This window comes from Myotis lucifugus, unplaced genomic scaffold (assembly GCF_000147115.1).
Source record: "Myotis lucifugus unplaced genomic scaffold, Myoluc2.0 scaffold_6, whole genome shotgun sequence".
Lineage (NCBI taxonomy): Eukaryota > Metazoa > Chordata > Mammalia > Chiroptera > Vespertilionidae > Myotis > Myotis lucifugus.
In genome coordinates this window covers 9,664,740-9,677,947 of record NW_005871054.1, presented here as the reverse complement: position 1 = coordinate 9,677,947, position 13,208 = coordinate 9,664,740, and the positions used below count along the sequence as shown (strand labels likewise).

Genomic DNA, 13,208 nt, shown 5'->3' with positions numbered 1-13,208 from the left:
CCTTTTTTGAGGGGTTTTTTCCCCCAAAAATTGTGGGGGCCTCCGCCGCAAAAAATGGAAAAAATTTGCCCCCAAGGGCGCCCCCCCCCGCCTCGGGGATGACCCCCCAGAAAAGTCCGGAAAAACCCCTTTTCTTCAAAATAAGAACCCGGAGCCCCCCCCCCCTGCGCTTCTTTCAGCCTGGAAAGCTAGCTCATTTTGCTCTCGCAGCAGGCGTTCCACTTGGGGAAGCGGCGTCCCACTGGGCCTCGGCGCCCGGGAACTCCAGGGCCGCTGCCCAGCTCCGCCCAGCAGCCCAGCAGCAGCAGCGAGAGGCACAGCAGGACGCAGCCCCCCCGCTGCAGCAGCGCCGTCCCCATGCTCGGGGCGGGGGTGCGGCGGGGGGGTGCCGGGGCCGACAGGGTCACGGTCGTCCTGGACCCCGTGGTGCAGAAAGAAGGGCCCGGGCGGGAGGAGGGAGGGTCGGGGGGGTGTGGGCAGGAGTGGGCGGGGTGCGCCCTCCTTTACCGAGCTCTTTTTTTCTTCTTCTTCTTCCAGCAACCCCGCCCTCTCTCCTTATAGTCCCGGCCCAACTGGAAGAGGTGGACCCCAGGGGTACCGGGCAGCCGCAAAACGTCCAGACCAGAGGAGGGATACACTTTGGAGGCAAGGTTCTGGAAAAGGCGTCAACAGAAGGTCAAGGGAGATCACTCATCCATTGGAGTCGGATGAACTAGTTCGAGGGCATCGGTGGTGTCAGCAGATGCTTCCCTCACTCAGTCCTTAAATATCATCATCTGCCAGGGACCCTCAGAGGTACCAGGCAGAAGGGAAGCGGTTAGAATCAGGTGGGAAGTAAAGGCTTCTCAGGGAATTACAAGGGGCCAGCAGTGAACCAGAATCCTCGGGTGCTTGTGAGCGCCCTCTCCAGGTGCAGTGCCCCAAACCAGGAGGGAGAAGGGGGTTTCCTGTCTCCTGAGAGCACCGCTCATCAACACCAGAGTAGTTTCAAAGGCCTGCCTCTGTCGTCATCTCAGGGACTTCCAGCACCCCTGTAGCCAAAGCAGAATTCCTCGCAGGCTGGATTTCACTTCTCCTTTTCCCTCCCCAACAGCAGGTCTTCAAAGCCAGAGCTGTGACGTAGCCAGAAGCTGTTAGATGTGGAAATCACAACAGCCCCTCTTCTTTTCTCTCCACCTCTGCAAGGCCACGCTGAGATGCCAGCGCATCAATTGGTTGGGTGTCGGTGATGCATTTTGGTTTTATTTTGCCTTTGAATAAGGACCCAGAAATCTGTGGAGAATTAAAATGAAGTTCTAAAGTCATGCATAGCATCATATAAAGCATTATTCTGCTCAGAAGTCAGGAATATAACTATTGCTGTTAGTACGCCAGAGTTAACCTTATTGGGAGGAGCTTATTTGTCCTGATCTACAAGCAAGACATAATGTGTCCCAATAGTTAATATCATACACAATTACCCATTACACCCCTGAAGTTTATGTAACTGTTAACAGGTAACCCTCCCAGGTTGTCATAGAGACTCAGTTATGGTTATTTCTTCCTTTTCCTAAGAAAGTTTAATTTTTTAAAATACATGAAGGGAGGGGAGGGAAAGGGCCCTTTAAAGAACTCTGTTTATATTGTGTAGTAGTTACGTGGACAATAAAAATACAACTTATTCATATCTCAGTTAATAGCGGATTTTACAATAGGCAAAGGAGATCAAGCTGCCCACTGGAAAATGCTACCTTCGATCTGTATAACACTCCTATCATGTTCTTTTTCTCAGAGAGAGAAGGAATGTTGATGGTTTCTTGAGAGTCTTTTAAAAAATTTCAAACAAGTGTTTTTTTTTAATAAAGGAATAATATAGTATAGGAGAAAACATCCCACTGGAGTTAGATATCTATTTTTGGCAGCATTTATGACTCAATTGCCATATTACAAACTCCTCTACAGATGTGTAGTTAGTATTTTGCCTAACTGCGTAGTGAACTTACCGCCTCCTCAAGTACTTATCTGGCTGTCAGCTCAGAACGTGCGTGGTCAGAACAACCATGTGTGTTACCTTAGCTGATATGACTCTGAGATGCTAGAATTTAAAACTGTATCTTTGAATTACTCACAATGTTATTAAATCACCTGTCTTTATTCAACTCTAATCTGACAGGTTCTTGAAATGGAACAGAAATCATAAATAGTGATTTTAAACTCATTTCTTAACCAAAAAAAAAAATATTACTCTCATATTTTGACAAAAATTCATGAATGTATAATCTGGTTATGTCGAGCAAACACATGTACCCCCCCCCCCCAGACAGCACGCACACACAAACACACACACACACACACAAGTTATTGCCTGGGCACAGACCTCATTATCCAATTAACACTTTTCCCCTTCTACAAGCTGAAACCAGCAGTAATTTATGGCACCGCATTGTGCTGCTGCTCCTCCATGGAGGGAGCTGAGAGCATTTCTCTTCAGTACAGAGCAATCCCTACAGGTGTCAGCTGAGAGCCACCAAGCTGGGGGATCCCACTTCAAGTTCCTCCCCAGATGAAATTGATGACTGGTTCTCTCTCTTTGAACACATACACAAAACACACACACACACACACACACACACTGCCCACTAGCAAAAGGAAACAAAAATCCCAGTAGCTTATTTATTATGGCTGCTATATCCCACACCATCAGCAGTCACCAGCCATAGCTTGTCTACTCCTATGCCAAGCCCAACGAAAGATGCTCTTAAAAATCATTCTAAGATAATGTATTGTTCAGTATACTCTCATTTTTTTAAGTGGACTCAGGAATCTGCCAAATCTTCCATCGTTTATGAAATAATTCTGGCATTTCAAGATCAAACATAGTGCTTTGTAACCATCCCCAAGCTCATGGGTTAGAAAATCCTTTTTCTGTGTGACTCCGTTGGGTCCGATTATTTTATTAATCACTATTACATAGATCACAAAACCTTTCTTCACCCTCTCTTCTGCCTTCCTCCAAATGCAAACCTTGACAGTTTTTTGTTGTTGTTTTTTAAGGAATGGAGGAGAAGGGGGAAAACACACATATATATTCTTAACCACAGGGGAGGTCAACGGACTCTCCCAGTTCTTAGAGGAAGCTCATTGTGTGTGAGAGTATCTGTATTGATATGGAGAAAGAGGATTCTCTCTAGGTGCCGGAAAAACCTGGGAGTTCACGAATTAGAGGGTGATATAAAAGGATCTGAAAAACAACCTTACTGCAGCCAAAGGAAGAAGCGCTCTAATTCAAAAGCCGACGAACAGCCTCATTAATCTTTTCTTTCATTTCTAGAATCATATTCATTCCCAAGCCACTGGAAGGATCGATACAGTATGCTCAACGGCTGCAGTTGCATTTATTTTAATATGTTTGTGGTATCACACACACACACACACACACACACACACACACACCCATGCATGCACACCTTTCTATGCACCCTTCAATATAGACCATCAAAAAGGACCTGGAAATTTGGGGGGAAATTTCAGAAGTACCTATCGTTCCCCCCTGGCTTTTGCCAAGTCCATCAATACCAATGCACACCCCAAATTCTGCCTGGCTTTCCCGCCCAGTCTCTAAGCTCCATCTCTAATACCAGTGCAGTTTCCCGGAGCCTGGAGTGGACTCCAGAAATTGAGGATAGGCACAGCATGCGGCGGATGGGGAAGAGAAAGAAAGAGGTAGATAACAGACCTATTATATTGCTTCGGTTTCTAACTTGTCTATTCTCTTTCTTTGGCTAATAAATCACTGCATTGAAGCCTTTAAGTTACTACCCCGGTTCCACTATCTCCTCTTCTTGCCTTCTATTTAAAAGGCTGCATGCAAAAACCACCAGGATCTCTACTCCACCCTCCCACCACCCATCCTTCCCTGTGCATTTGTAGCAGATCCTGGCTCAGTTACAACGGGGAAAGATATCCCTCTCCGGCTGGCCTCGCCCCATCCCCTCCCCCCACCCAAATTGAGCTTCTTTACCTGCCAGGTTATTCCCCTTAGCTCCAGCCTGAGCCTGAAGCACGCATCGGTCAAAGCGAATCTCCCGAGGTCCGTGGATAAGGCGACTGCCGCTGCCTTTTCAGAGGCGTCAGGCTTGAGCGTCTAGCTCCAGGAGTGCGGGTGGGAAGAACAGGCAGCGGAGGGGAGCAGGAGGAGGAGGAGGAGAGGAAAAGGACTGGGAAGGAGGAGGCGGCGGTGGAGCCCGAGAAGGCTGGGTTACGTGACGCGGGGTGCTGTCCTTCTGAAAGAGAAGGGCGGAGCTGAGCTCTCCGCAGTACCGCGGAGAGCGGCGGGCCGTCCTCGAGCTGGGATCCTGGGGGGGTCGCCGCGCGGGCGGGCGGGCGCGGCCCCTCCAGCTCCCGGTCAGGATGCTGCGTACCTGGGCTTCATCCCCTTGCAGCGGGAGGCCGATCCTGGGGGCGGGGACCTGCCGCAAGCGCTTCTAACTTGTCACCACCCACCCTCCGAGAGAGAGAGAGAGAGAGAGAGAGAGAGAGAGAGAGAACGAACGAGAGAACCAAGTAGCCTACTGAGCATGCCCAGGCCCCTGCTAGACCCACGGAAAGCTATGTGAAGATTTCACTTCTCCAAGGTTTACTCGTGATTGGGCGAGGGTACCTTCAGAGGGTTCGGGGAAGGGCTCCGCAGCCAAAAGAAAGGGACCACGGAGTCAGTATTTGAGATGAGCTCTGCTCTTTCGTGTGCACTTTGCTCTTCTGCCTGAAACCCCTGAAAAGCTGCAGCTCTTCGAGGAATGCAGGGACAGGCAAGACACAGTCGCTGGCATTTGCCCAGATCCAACGTTCCTGGATCTTACTCCGCCCTGGCCTGAGTGCTCCCTGCACGCCTTCCCCATCTGCCTGGGCTATGCCAACAAGACGCGCGAGGGACCGACCAGGCTAACGCAGCAACTAACTTGAAGACCAACCAGACTCGTCTGTGTGACCAGGTGCTTCTCGTGGCAGCATCTCGTCACCCCCCAGCTCTCAGTGCTCTGCCTTGGCCCTGGGCATCCTGAGCTGATCCAAGTCCTGTACCTGTTTAACTCTTCCCTCTGTCTCCTCCTTTCTTTGGCAGCTGGTAAAACCCCGGAGTGAGTGAAACTGTTTGCAGGCTCCAACCATATCACTGGGCATGCCCAGTGGACATTGCTGGCTTTGGTGACAAAGGAGTTAACTCTAAGGGAGCTTGCAGAATAGGCGGCGGAGAACTCCAAAGTGTGTGGCTTTAAATTATAGTTTGAGTCCTATGGACATTTAAATTTCTAACCCTATTATATTCCTGGCCTGGGTGAGTCTTAGAACAGAAACAGCAGACATATTTATTTCAGCACCACAAACCTAATAGCTTCAGCCTCAAATGCTATAAGGTAAAACTATTTTCTGCCTCTAGGCCCTATAAAGCAAGACTGTAACATCGAGACAAACTCAGGAGTACTGAAATAATATACATTCCCAATGCAACATTCATTTCCTTCCAAAGAAACCAGAACTTACTCCAATATTAAGCCTCTTTATGCTTTTACTGCTTTTGTAACAGATTGTAACTAACTTAAAGGCAGGAACCACAAACTTCATTATTTTCATTGCATTCAGAAAGGCAGTGTGGTCAAGTGATTAAATGAGTGGGAACTAGAATCCGTGTGTCTGGGCTTGAAATCCCACTCTGCTATTTATTAGCTCTTATCTTGGGTAAAATAAGATATTCAGTTACCTCATCTGTAAAATGGATATATTGATAACTGCCACTTCATCTGTTTGTTGTTGTGATTAAAAAATAAATGAACATACAATATTTAGAATTGTGTTAGTAGCTTTTTTTTAAATAGTTCCAAGCCCACTCTGTTTCATTTGACCCAGTAAAAATCACTTATCTGAAGTCTAGAATCCTTGATTATAAAGTAGGGGTTCCAGTGATGGCCAAATTATTCCACAGGATTTCTTGGAGAATGTAATGAAGTAATAACTGTTAACATGATTTTTAAAACCTAAATAAAATTTTGAATAATATAAAGCTAAGTCTCAGAAAAAAATAACGTATGTAAGATTTGAAGTCATTAAGTAAACTTGGACCAAATAAAACAGTCTACTTACTTCAGGGGCTTTCTCAACTTTCCTATCATTTGCCAATGGGTTCTAGAGCAAATCGCACATAAGGTATGCCTATATGTGCCTGGTATGGAGAGAAAGCTCATTGCAAAAGTAAGAGAAATGGACAGCCTATTGAAAAAAGAAAAAAGAAAAAAATTTAACAGGGTTCCACGATGCCCTTAAGTCAGTGGTTCTCAACCTTCCTAATGCCTCGACCCTTTAATACAGTTCCTCATGTTGTGGTGACCCCCAATTTCATTGTTACAAATTGAACATAATTAAAGCATAGTGATTAATCACAAAAACAATATGTAATTATATATGTGTTTTCCAAAGGTCTTAGGCGACCCCTGTGAAAGGGTCGTTCAACCCCCAAAGGGGTCGTGACCCACAGGTTGAGAACCGCTGCTCTAGATCATGGTCTCGGGCTCTCTTCTGTGGTTTTTCTGTTTCAAAGACAAGTTAACATTCTTATTCTTCATGCATATGCATAAGTTTTGAAACAAGTCCTCTGTGTCCACCCCTTACACACACACACACACACACACACACACACACACACACTCTCTCTCTCTCTACTTAAACTGAGATACTTTATTGTGTTGCAGTAATCCCCTTTGCAGTTATCAGATTTAAAGTAACCACTGTATCTATTCTAAGGAACATGGGCAGCCACAGATCTCTCCCCCCGCCCCCCACTTGAGTTAAGTATGCAGAGGTAAAGCTATCAATACGTGCCCCAAATGGGGAAAATCTCAACATAATGATAAAAGCTCTTACTTTATCTTAAAGTATGACTTCCCGTGTTGTTTCCACATAAATTGCTTCAACTCTCTAAATGCTAGTTTCCTCATCAGTAACATGGAGATAATGGCGCATCACTTTATAAGACTGGAAGCGGAGAATGCCAGTTTCTAATATTGAGTGCCTACTGCATGCCAGTGTACCAAGTGCTTTACTTACATTAACTTAGTTTATCCCTCACAACAACCCCATGAGGTAGACTTCTACTCATTTCACCAAAGAGAAAAGTTAACGAAAGCAATCAAGGTCACACTAGCAAGGATAAGTACAAGAAAAGATACAAAGCAACACTGATCTTAACCACCTTCCTACACTGCTTCTCATCAAATGATCAAAGGCACCCATCACACTGCTTGACACGATGCAGATGCTAATAAATGTTAATTCCTTCTTTCTTTCTAAGAGTTTCATCAAGAGGAATCCAGAAAACTAAGTAGTCCACTTTGGAATGCTGTAATGTCATTCTTTAATGACAAATACTGTATGAAGTATCTTAAGGAAAACAGGGGAGGTGTTTTTAATGTTACTGTCATTTTTTGTTTGTTTGTGGGTAAGATGAAAAATTATTCTTACAGATCTGAATTTGAGGCAACTTATCATTCTTCAGAAAAACCTAGGCTTTTTTCCAGAAAGGTGGAAAGTAGGATGGAGTCCTCTCAAATTTCTTTAGGGAATCTACCAAGTTTAGGCTTACAGTGATGTCCGAAGGATTTTAACTCCTGCCCCTTGCTACCACTCAGAACAAATGAGATAATTGTGAAATCAACATGGTTGTTTATGATTATGTCTGATGGGGAGAATTTCTGACAACCCAAACAGAAATATAAATACTGCCTCATGCCATAAACTGGTAAACATTTTGCAACAATGAAAATAAAAGTGCATGGTCACCATAAACAAATGTATTTCCATCAGGTATTAAATATTAATGAGCATTCTAACATTGAAACTCACTCCACACTAAAAATAAATGATACTAAGTGGTAATATTTTTGATGGAGAAATGAATATAGAGAGAGTCTGGGTTTATTGCTGCAATCATAGCTTGTGCTCTAACATTAGGAAATCAGTGTAAACACCTACTTTCTCAATTAACATTTAACGCAAAGTGGAGGCTTTGAGATACCCACGAATTCCAAAATTGATATCAAGGTGGGGGGGTTAACTTTACTAATATAAGTGATTTAAGAAAAAAATGAGGAAAAATATGAGCTGATATGTATGCAATACCTTTCCATTGAAAGAAAGTAAACAAAAGAGCAATAAGATTTATCCCTTTGAGGGAATTTTCTATTTTTTCTGTGATTCAGGTGATAAAAATGGAGCAACTTTTTCTACTGCAATAATGGTATCCCTCCAGAGAAATTAGATTACTTGATATTCTCATCTAAATTTTAGTTTAATAGTGAATGCCTCTAATCAACTACAGTATCATTATTACATAATTGGAATGTTGTTTATTTTACAACTCACTTATTGATTTATTTTTTAAAGACTTCATTCCATTCAACAAACATTTATGGACATTTATTTTGTGCTAGGCACTATATTGAGTGCTCTAGGATATTTAATATGTTTTTATTTATTTTTTAGAGGGAGAGGAAAGGAGAGGGATTGAGAGATAGAAACATCGATAACATTGATCAATGGGCTGCTTCCCTCATGCTCCCCACTGGGGATCCAGCCAGCAACTCAAACATGTGCCCTGACTGGGAATAGAACCAGCGACCTCTTGGTTCATGGGTCGATACTCAGCCACTGAGCCACACTGGGGGGACACAACTTATTTATTTTAATACTAAAGATAACTCGTTATTTGGCTTGTGATTAAATGTTTCTAGCTAGTTTCCTTTTATTTATAGAAACAAATATGAATTTATATAAACAAAAAAGTTGATGACTAGGTATTGAACATGCTTCTATATAAGTCTCTATTTCAACACAACAGTAAGAGAAATTATTTAATGCAAAGGAATGGTATTAGGTTGAGGGCTTTGGTCTCAGCTATAGACTGGAATAAAAAGTCTATACTTGAATTTACATACAGGAAAAGCCCACATATTTCCCATGAAGTTTTTTTTTCTTTTTTCTTTTTTTTTACTTTCAGGAGGAATAAGCCAACTTAGTATGTTAAATACTCTGGTACTCCTTAAAAAAATCTTTAGCATGGCAAAATTAGGCTACTTTCACAAGAGTATATAAATTTTCAGTAGTCAGAATACAGAAAGTGATTTTTAAATGGCTACAATCATTAGAATAATGATAATTATTCAGGTATCGAGCTACTGTAGAGAAAGCACATGGATGGGTACTTGAGAAATGGGTAAGTTCCTAACGATGCACCTGCCACATGTTTCAGAGTGGGAACCCTGCGGCGAGTTTGATGGGCAGTGTTTTTAAATCTAGGGCAGCACTAACACCTGGGTATGTTTCTTGTCTTGCCTAGTCCCACCCCCTTTCCCTTCACGAAGTCAAACAATCTTTGCGAAGTAAAATAGCAGCTACCAAACTAAGTTTGTGAGGAACCCCTGCCAGGAGATTGATTTCTCTCATCCGGTGACTACTTTCTCACTTGCTCAGTCTTTGTTATCCTGGGTAAGAACTTCCCTTCTCATACTTGACCTTTGTCTCCTTTCTGTCCCTCCCCCAACCTTCACCTAAAGTCAATCCCTTCCATTATCAACTACCAGACTCCAGGGAAGGAGTTTTCTCATTCATTAGAAACCAGCTTTATACATTTATATTGGGTTCTTGCAACCAGTTATTTGTTTAATTTAACCAGTCTTGCTCAATTTCCCTTACGGTGGCTTCTGAGAGAAGAGCAAGAGAGTTGTGCTAAAGTTATAGATGCCAGTGAGATAGATTCACAACCTTAGTGTATCTTTGCTTCATTTCAGCCAATTTCTGTCCCTGGAAACCCATGGAATCAATTTTCTGTGGTGGCTACTGAAATATTTTCTAGCTAGCTCTTTAAACACATCCTATGTTTTTGTTTTTGTTTGGTGTTTGTTTCCCTTTCCTATCACTTTCACACCATCCCTCTCCTCTTTAGTACATAATTTCAAGTCTCATTTTTTTTTTATTTAGGGTTTTCTCCTCCTTCTGTTTTCATGTTTGTCTTTTATATCCATTTCCACCACCGGCTGTATCTGCTTAATATTGTTTTTCATTTAATTATAAAATTATTTAAATACATGCTGTAATCATATAAATGTGTACATATACTCACAGAGCTCAGTATTTGTTAACAATAAGCAAAATGGTAGATATAAGATATACTCCTTTGGAACTTCACAAATTAATCATACCTACTTTTTTCCACACACAAAAAATTATTTTAGGCTCTTGACAAGTTTTCTTTTTATAAAATATATGCTTTTGCTAAAGGAAAAATAACAATAAAATGGAAATGAATTAAACCCTAGATTACATTTGTGCACTTACTCCAGGCATCTCACTGAATGAGACTATAGTCCAGTTGTAGGCAACTTAAATTTCTCTAGATCAGTGGTTCTCAACCTTCTTAATGCCGCGACCCTTTAATACAGTTCCTCATGTTGTGGTGACCCCCAATTTCATTGTTACAAATTGAACATAATTAAAGCATAGTGATTAATCACAAAACAATATGTAATTATGTATGTGTTTTCTGATGGTCTTAGGCGACCCCTGTGAAAGGGTCGTTCGACCCCCAAAGGGGTAGCGACCCACAGGTTGAGAACCGCTGCTCTATATCAAGGAAAACAGTCTGAAATGACTAAGACAGTCTGGTGTGTGACATACCTGAGTGAGGTAAACTGAACTGGGGATACAGTGAAGGTTGGTTGACTCTGTGGCCAACTCAAAATTGCTTAATTCCCTTAGAGGGCATCCACTCCTCAGCTCCAGCAACTTGTGGTCATGTGGGTGCAGTGTTGCCAGACCATATCATTTTTCAAGAGCAGTTGGAAATCTGGAATTTTATGTAAAACCTTCCGACTTTAAAATTAACTCATTAAAAATTTATAACAACCTTCACAACCACAATACGGTGCAGTACAAAACAAACACCTTTGTTGGCTAACAATGACATGGGGGTTGCCAATTTGTCACCTTCATATTTGTGCTCACTCATATACATGTAAACGCACACTCATGTATGATTGTTCTCCCACTTCAGCATTTCAGAAAGATTGATGTACATGTTCTAAATACAACCATGGACATAAAATAGATGAATAGACACAATAAAGATTAAAGGTTTATTTTTGGAATCATGAAAATGTTGGGTTTTTTTAAGTAGCTTAGTATATTTAGAGAAAAACTGGATTCTGAGTTACAAATGTTTTCTAGTTCTGGCTTTGTTATTAGTTTGTTTAGCACCATAGGCCAATCTCTTAGCTTCTCCTAATTTAATGCCTGCTTGATATATGTTGTGGGTTGAATTGTGTCCCCCTAAAAAAGATGTTGAATTTCTTACCCCCAGTATCTATGAATGTGACCTTATTTGGAAAAAGGCCTTTGCAGATGCAATCAAGTTAGGATGAGGTCATATTGGATTGCGGTGAGCCTAAATCCAATGACTCCTGTCCTTATAATGAGAGAGAGAGAGTTGAAGACGGAGGAGACACAACAAAGATATCCCTGTTAAGACAAAGAAATGGGGGTGATGCAGCTATAAGCCACGGCATACCAAAGAGTGCTGGCAACCAGCAGAATCTCTGAGAGAGGCAGGAACAGATTCTCTCTTAGAGTTTCAAGAAAGGACCAACCCTGCTGACATTTTGATTTCAGACATCTTGCCTCCCGAATTGTGCAAAAATAAATTTATGTCGATTTAAACTACTAAGTTTGTGATTTGTTATGACAGGCCTAGGAAACTAATACAGTATATATGATAGAGAGGTTGGGAAAATATTGGTATAGAGAAAACTTGTATATGAGGCAGTTTGATAGATGGTTTCACATATATATTACCTCCATATAAGGACCTTGAGAAGTAGACATTCGTTCATTATTTCCCTTTCTCTTGCTCATTCACTTTCTCACGCTCACCTTTCTGCTGCTTGCTATAACTTTCTGTCTCCCTCTCTCTCTTTCTCAATAAAATATGCCTTAGAGATGCTAATTAACTTGCCCTCATACTCAAGAATTGCTTCTTTATGGAGTGAGGACCAGATCTATGTCTCAAGCCCATATTCTTATGCACTGTATCATTCTGTTAACACTACTTTTCAAAGGCAGAAAGTGATAAAATGTAATATAAAATTATTATTCTTGAGTCCTCTTTAATTTTTAAGAGATTTAAAAAGAAAACACAATTAATAAATCAAGCCCTGGCCCTTTGGCTCAGCGGATGGAACTTCGGCCCAAGGACCAAAGGGTCCTGGATTTGATTCCAGTGAAGGGCACTTACCTCGATTGCAGGCATGATCCCCAGCCCTGGTGGGTGGGGTTGCTTGCAGGAGGCAACCAATGGATGTGTCTCTCTCACATCGATGCTTCTCTCTCTCCCCCTCTCCCTTCTACTCTCCCTAAAAATCAAAGGAAAATATTCTCAGGTGAGGACTAACCAAAAAACAAACAAACAAAAAAAGATAGCAAGAATGCCTTGTCCAAATGGATACCTCTCAATACATTTTAGGTATACATAGGTTTAGGCTAGGATTTTAGGATAAGAAAAAGAAATATTGTACTTTTCCAGTGAATTAATGTCATTGGTGTTTTAAAACAAATTTATTTATTATCGTATGACATAATACATCATAGAAAACAAAAATGTAGAGCTTAATCAATTTCAAAAATAAATGCAAACATGTAACTTTCATCAAGATAATAGAATATCACACTTGTATTTCTTTAAGCCTATCCCTTCCTCCATAAATGTGATCAATATCTTTATTTCTAAGCTCCAAAATTAATTTGGTAACTATTTTTCCAATCTATATAAATGGCATAGATCAGTATGTTCTCCTTTGTGTCAAGATTATGTTTTTTAGATCTATCCATGTTGTTGCAGGCAGCAGTAATTTGTTCATTTTCAATACTGTATTCAGTTTTATAAATAACTAATATTTATTTACCTACTCAATTGTTGATAAACCTTTGCGTTGCTTTCAGTATTTAACACTTACAAATAGCATATTATAAACATTCTTATACTGTTATTTGTTGCAAATGTATACACAATTCCAATGAGTCCATGCCCAAGTGTGGAATTGCTGGGTCATGGGTTATCTTCAGTAGTTGCTGCCAAGCAGATTTCCAAAGTTGTAACAATTTATACTCTGAAAAGCAGTGTATGAGTTTTTCGC

At 41.6% G+C, this 13,208-nt stretch overlaps 1 protein-coding gene across 1 annotated transcript in view; it reads right to left on the bottom strand.

Annotated features, from left to right (window-relative positions):
• The window catches only part of NRXN1 (neurexin 1), a 973,903-nt gene extending 973,544 nt beyond the window's left edge, over nt 1-359 (bottom strand). The window contains exon 1 of the mRNA XM_023746047.1: nt 190-359. Coding sequence (XP_023601815.1) covers nt 190-359 — 170 coding nt within the window. The remainder of the gene's footprint in view (nt 1-189) is intronic.
• Nucleotides 360-13,208: the final 12,849 nt, after the last annotated feature.